Here is a 6,929-nt window from a genome sequence, read left to right as displayed (position 1 = left end):
TGAAACTCTTCAAATCAATATAATTAAATTTGATAGAGTTATTATGTATAATTTTTTTTTTTTGGGTACGCTTTTAAGTGTGTGTGTATATATATATAAATTGATTAACTTATGTGTTTATCCTTTTGCTTATTCTCTGATCGGCATGATTAGTACTCAGCCAAAAAAAGAAAAGAAAAAAGGGCATGCCTATAATATCATATTCAAATATTATATTGTTAATGTTAAATCAAAATCAACTGTATTTTTTGGTAATTAAATTGTAGTGTTGTAAATTTAACTAGTGGAAATAAAATTTTCCTATAAGGAAGTTTGTGAAAACTTAAACCACTTTGTTAGAGACATCAAATTTTTTACTGATATTTTCACGTTGTATTTAGGCTAGGGTAGTGTTTGTTGCACACCCTATGTGTCCGTAAACACTGATGTTCAACAAGTTTTTCCATTGTATTCAAGATAGCACTCAACTGGATTTACCACAACACAAAAACACAAAGAGGGTATGTAAAAATCGGTAAAGCTTTTTGTGTTCGGCAGACTTTTCCGGATATAAAAGATACGAGTTATCTAGGCAACATTCTCACGTACAAACAATTCATTTTATTTACTTGTAACGATTCCAAACCCATTTCTGCTACATCTAAAACGAATGTGACAATGTCTCCGAAGAACATCACAAAACAGAAAGTTAGAGCTGGGAACTTGTTAGATAAAATACCATGTTCAACTATTAGATTACTTTTGACTCATTAGCTACAGGATCTTTCAAGCTTCTTGAGTGTCGTGTCGCATCTCCAACTTTCTTTTCAATGCTCCTAAGAGAGCTTCAGTTACTTCTTTTACATCCAGAGCCTGGTCTTGTGCCACAACAATGGCTTCCATTTCAAAACGTTTGTTGCTTGAAACTCTAGCTTGCTGTACATTAAGACCCCTCTCATCAAAGGCCTCCAAGATTCTAACTAGCCTGTCTTCTCCTTTCTCACAGTTCACCTTTACTAGAAATCCCTCTCTTAGCTTCTGCACTTCTACATCCTGTTCATTACACGCACAATAGTTTGATATAATAATCTTGTTTTGAGCAAATTATGTGTCAGAGAGAGAGAGAGAGAGAGAGAGAGAGAGAGAGAGAGAGAGAGAGACCTCAGGCACCTGCATATTCTTCATTAGCTTTAGGTATTCTTTTTTAGTAGCCATTAGGTTCAAGTACTCTCTTTTGATAGCCTCCAACTTGAGTATTAGCTTGTAAATGTATAAAAGAGTAGCCGTGTTGATGAAGCTCCTTTTAACCTTAGTACACAAACGAGAAAATGGTTAGTAATAGCATGTGTGCTCGAAAAATTTGTGAAAGAAAAGAGTTACAGTTTTAAAAGATGTGAATCGTTCTGTGCTATGCTATCCCTTTTTGCTAGTAATAAAGTAAAAGCAGAGAACGTAATCTCTAGTTTCACATTACAGATTTGGAGCACTTGGTTTGGGCTCGAAGGATATGAATCTTTCTGCGCATAGCTATCCTCTTTTGCAGCATGGAAGCCATATCTCTCTCGAATGTTTAAAGCAAAGATTGATTGTTGTGTCCTGGCTTTTATTGTGCCCTGGCTTTTATAGTGTGAAAAGAGAGGGTATTGATGAAGTATATTTGTCTTGGGATCTCAGATTGCCAAGCTACTATTCATTTGTCTTTTCTGAAATTGGAAACTGGGAAAACCACATGTATCATATGTACCGTCAATACCGACTTCTTTTTATTTTTTGGTAAACATATATACCGACTTCATTCCTTATTCATTTATATATATATTTTTTAAATAATGTTAGAGATATAAATTATTTTACAATTTATAAAAACTAATATGGTGAGTAATTATTGGTAAATAAAAAAGTGATATTAATAGTGGGTTTAAATGAAAACCAGTAAAAAGTTGATCACATCAATATTTTTATAAAAATAATTTATGTCTGTAACATTACTTTTTTTTTTAAATGACATAAAAAAGAAAAGAAAAGTGAAGCGTTGTTGCCCTAGGTAAAATGCCTGCTATCATGGTAAATAATTTCTGAGATATCCCTTAATTATCTACTATTACAATGGTGATAATTAAGTAGCATATGTATATAGCAAATATGATTGGAATAAAACTCAATAGATTTTTAATCCCTTAATAAGATATTTGGAATTTGAAAAAAAAAAGTGTAAGAATTTTAAATAGCAATTCCGTGACTCTTGCTAATTTTTAAAAAATGAATATTTGTATAAAGTTGCCTGAAAGCTAACCAACCAAAATAACTCTAGTCCTAACCCTTTCAGAGTTGGGGATCCCCTTGCTCATTTTAAAATTAATGCTTCTTGTGTACATTTTCTCTTAGGCTCCGCTTGGGAGTTCATAAGGGAATGGAATGGAATGAGATGGTCATAAGGAAATGGAAAGGAATGGAATGGAATGAAATGTATTTAAATAAGGGAAAGGAATGGAAAAGAATGGAATGAAATTAAGTAACCTTGATTGGATTTTTTAAAATAAAGGAATGGAAAGGAATGGAATGTAAGTAATCCTGTTTGGGAGCAACATGGAGAGAATGGAATGAAATCATTTTATGAAAATATTACTATTAGACCCCTATTTTAAAATAAAAGGTTGAATATATAAGGGTATTTTGGGAGTTCTAGTAAAAAAATCATTAAATCTAATTCCATTCCCTCCCATTCCTCCCAATTTCGGGGGGAATGAAAATTTGAGGTTTTAAGGGAATAGAGAGGAATGAGTGTTCCCTCCTATCCATTCCATTCCCTCTCACTTAAACTCCCAAACAAGGGAATGGACTTTCCATTCCCTCCATTAAAACTCCCAAACAAGAGAAGGGAAGAATATTCTAAAATTATTCTTTTTATTCCTTTCCATTCCATTCCATTCCCTCCTTCCAAGCAGAGCCTTATTAAAATTGAATGGTTTCGCTCAGTATTCTTGGTAAAAACTGTACAATTAGTACAATAGTCACTCTTTTTCATGTAGTGATAGAAAACATCACTGCAGAGCTGCAGTCCACGGGAATGTTACATGAAAATAGGAGCTATTTTCATCAACCACAATTGAGGTGAAAAATTGAACGTAGAGGGAAATTTTCAAATTTAGCAATTGCTGTGGATTTTCTTGCATCAATGCATTTCAAAGGAATCTTGCATGTAATGAGTGACATTATAAATTAACAATAAGGATCTTGGGTAAATCCTCTCGTGCCGAAAAGAGTAGGCGTCTTATATATTTTGCAACATGCGTTTTTTCATAATGGCTAAAGCATTAGGATCGGTGGGGTTACTACTATTTTACTATATTACTTTTAAAAACTGATGTATCATTAATCATAAAAAATAATTCTGACATTTATTTATAATATTTTGAAACTTATTATTTATATTCATTATCACACCAGTTAGTAGAGGTTATATAATAAAATTTGTAGTGTTTTTTACATTTTTCTAAAATGAAGAGCTCCAATGAAACTTGGGGATTATAAACATTCCTTCAAAACTATCTCTCCTTAATTTGGATTCATGATCATGGTGAATATTTTGATGCTATGATCACTAAACACATTTTTTTTTTTTTTTTTAAAGAAAAAAAAGGGTGGAGGAGGGCGACCAGTGTGACTTTTCTATTTGGACGTGACCATGGTAGCACCCTACCTGCTGCCGAGTTTGACCCCATACTTCCAGTCTGTGTGAGAAACTCATTTATTTTTTAGGTCGACCGTTTGGGACGGAGATGAGATATAAGAAAAACCAACATACAGCTAATTGTTGAGACTTGAACCCAAGTTCTGAGACTTGTTGACCCAATATCTTACCGACTAAGCCACTCGGTTCAATACTTAACTTTATTTGAAAGTAAAAAATACGATTTAATGTAGTAGGCTCTTTACAAAGATGAACATTGGTAATGAAACAAAAGTAGGACATGAATAGACAAGGGTGTCTCTCATTGAACCCAAGTTCTGAGACTTGTTGACCCAATATCTTACCGACTAAGCCACCCGGTTCAATACTTAACTTTACTTGAAAGTAAAAAATACGATTTAATGTAGTAGGCTCTTTACAAAGATGAACATTGGTGATGAAACAAAAGTAGGACATGAATAGACAAGGGTGTCTCTCATTGAGTCGAAAGGAGGGTTGTACATTGTACGAGGGAGGTGGGGATAAACAAGGCATGCCAAAAGACAAGAGCATATAATTGAGATGAAAAGGGGGGATGATATACTTGTCTCACATATATATATATATATATATATATTCGCAAGTCTTTAAAAAATTTACATAGGAAGGGATGTAGGAAACGAATCAGTGAGGCATGGTATCACTGTCAGTCAGACATACAACAGTGAAGTGAGGCAGTCAAGACGGCATTCGCAGTCTTTCACGGGCCTTTTGTTTGGTTTCCCTTTGTCTCCTGTACCAAACCCCGCTGGCTACTGCTTGCTACTGGCCCCCAGAGTCACATGCTCAGCTGACACGCACTAAAACCTATTGTTTTATTCGTTATCTTTCTTTCTTCTCTTTCTAGATATGATTTTGAAAACTTCCATTCATTACTAGTCACTCTAGATTTGTTTATTGTAAACATAAAACAATAAAATAAAATAGGATTCATTACAAAATATAAAATTTAATGTAATTTTGTCTTTGATCTACGTATCAAATCCATGATCAATGGAAAGGATCATGAACTTCAAATTATCATTCATTCACCCAAAATCTCACTACAGAGCAAAAGGTACTCTTAACAGGGATTAAAGTTTTGTCTTTTTAACTCACTTATTACCCACAAAAACTGTACTCCTCACATATGTTCAGTGGAAAACGTATCTTAATTAAGAGATATTTTCATAAACAAATCTAAGAAAGTTCATGTGTATAGTGTAAGTATAGTATAAAATTACACACCGTGTGAAAGTTTGGAAATTAAGTTAGATGTAAAGTTGATATTTAAATGAAGGCTAAGAAAGTAGTGGTTACCAAGAGGTTATAAAACGACCTCATTGTTCTGTAAAATTGTTACAAGTTTCAAAGAATTTAGCCAGTCTGAAAAATAAATTCCTTCCAAGTTATTTTGCCTGCCTCAGTTACCAAATGTTTTAAAAAATCTATCAAAACATCCAAGTTAGTACTATTTTTATATCTTTACACTCAACATTATTAGCTAACATAATATAAGTGCCCAGGTAGGTAGGGTGTTACCAGGGGCGGCTTGATGCATTTGGGGGTCTAAGGCGAAAATTGATCATCTTATTTAGATGCAAAATTACTACTAATTAACATGAACTACATAGAATTTTTTTTTTTTTTGAATTTTTAAGACAAAAACAATTTGACAAAATTTTTCATACTTGTTGATGTGGTAGATTGATAGTGGTAAGTAAAATAGTGGTGTTAGTGGTAGATTTAGATGAAAACTAGTAAAAGTTTGCTAATTAAATTCTTATTATTATTCTTTTTATTTTTAGAAGTGCAACATTCACAATATTTTTTACAACAAATCCTAGATTTTAAACTGTTTTTTGTTTTTTATTTGAAAATATCACTATAATTATTTTTTTGCCATCAACAATAGGCTGTAATAACTTGCTACTTAACATTAGTTGTAAAAGTATTGTGAAAAATATTGTGGACGACGTTGCATTTTTCTCTATTTTTTTATTTGTTTTTCATCTAATAAAAAATTTATTTTATTTATTGATTATAAATAATCTTATTGGTTAAAATTTAGGGGCCTTTTTTTTACTTGGGGCCTTAGGCGGTTGCATTTTTTGCTCCACCATAGAGCCAGCCTTGGGTGTTACTATGTTAACGCTTAGATGGAAGATGCCAACACAGATTACTTCTTACCATTTTTTTTCATAAAAAAACATAACATAATCTTCATATCAAGTTTTATATTTGTTAAACTAATCTCTATTTCAACACAAATGAGGAATTTTTAAAATCTACTATCTATGATTTTTTAATTTTTTTAAATCTCAAATACGTACCTTTTGTAATAATAAGAACATCAACACCATCATTTAGCCTTACTATTTGGCTATTTGTTACAACACTTGCTATGTCTGGCTTACTCTGACTCTGACTTTTGATTATCAAACTTTTTTTAAAACATAATTTTTTTTATAGGTTTAAAACATAATTTTGAACTTAATGATTTGTTTGTTTGTTTAGACCCCTTAAAACAGATTGTTTAACTTAATGAATTAGCCAAGTGTTTACTTAGATTAATTATGAGATCTAGGTTAAACATCAAAATATCATATCATGCACAACGGAAAAGAAAATAACACACATATATGATCACTTAGGAAAACTAATGAAACCAACCGTCTCAAGATAAAAACTTGGGAATGATTTGACATAACTATCCTCAAGATAAACAAATCTACTAGAAAGAAATGAAGTTTACAAAATATTTAACCCTAAATCTATTGCTACCACTAGTAGAACTTATTGATACAACCACGTACAAGCTCCGACTCCACGGATTCTTCTTTCTTAGATTTGCAGCACACAAGCTCCCACGCTTATGATTTTAAGATCCCATTCAAAGGTTTAGATCACCAGTTGTTGATCTTGTAGTACCAATTAGGTTCCATCAACACTTGATTATAGATCTTGTTCTGGTAGACACTTGTAGAGTTAGAAGGTTACAAAACTTCTCAGATCTCACATGAGTAACTCTCAAGTCTTCCAAGAGTCTTCAAAACATAGTAAATGTTTTCCTTTTATACTTAGGAGTGTTGGACTGAAACCCTAAATATTTTTCCAGGTTTGGGCTTGATTTAAATTCTGTAGAATTTGATTTACTGTGATTTTCGAACGGTCGAATCTAATTTTCGATTGGTCGAGCTTCACTGAATTTGAACTCTCCTTTTTGTAGTTTGAATGTTCT

At 32.4% G+C, this 6,929-nt stretch overlaps 1 protein-coding gene across 2 annotated transcripts; it reads right to left on the bottom strand.

Annotated features, from left to right (window-relative positions):
- Nucleotides 1–585: 585 nt before the first annotated feature.
- On the bottom strand, nucleotides 586–1,609 carry LOC126726270 (uncharacterized). 2 transcript variants are annotated; one of them, XM_050431496.1, is made up of 3 exons: nucleotides 1,454–1,609; nucleotides 1,141–1,287; nucleotides 586–1,032 (listed from the first exon to the last, which is right to left on the bottom strand). In XM_050431496.1, the coding sequence occupies exons 1-3, from the start codon at nucleotides 1,532–1,534 to the stop codon at nucleotides 766–768; spliced, it is 495 nt and encodes a 164-aa protein (XP_050287453.1). In that variant the 5' UTR covers nucleotides 1,535–1,609; the 3' UTR covers nucleotides 586–765. The 2 variants fall into 2 exon arrangements, with proteins under 2 accessions (XP_050287453.1, XP_050287454.1); XM_050431497.1 differs by having other exon boundaries at nucleotides 1,150–1,287.
- Between the last annotated feature and the right edge of the window lie 5,320 nt (nucleotides 1,610–6,929).

This window comes from Quercus robur, chromosome 5 (assembly GCF_932294415.1).
Source record: "Quercus robur chromosome 5, dhQueRobu3.1, whole genome shotgun sequence".
In the NCBI taxonomy this organism is placed as follows: Eukaryota; Viridiplantae; Streptophyta; class Magnoliopsida; order Fagales; family Fagaceae; genus Quercus; species Quercus robur.
The sequence above is the reverse complement of the archived record's forward strand: the minus strand, read 5'-3'. Positions and strand labels throughout refer to the sequence as shown.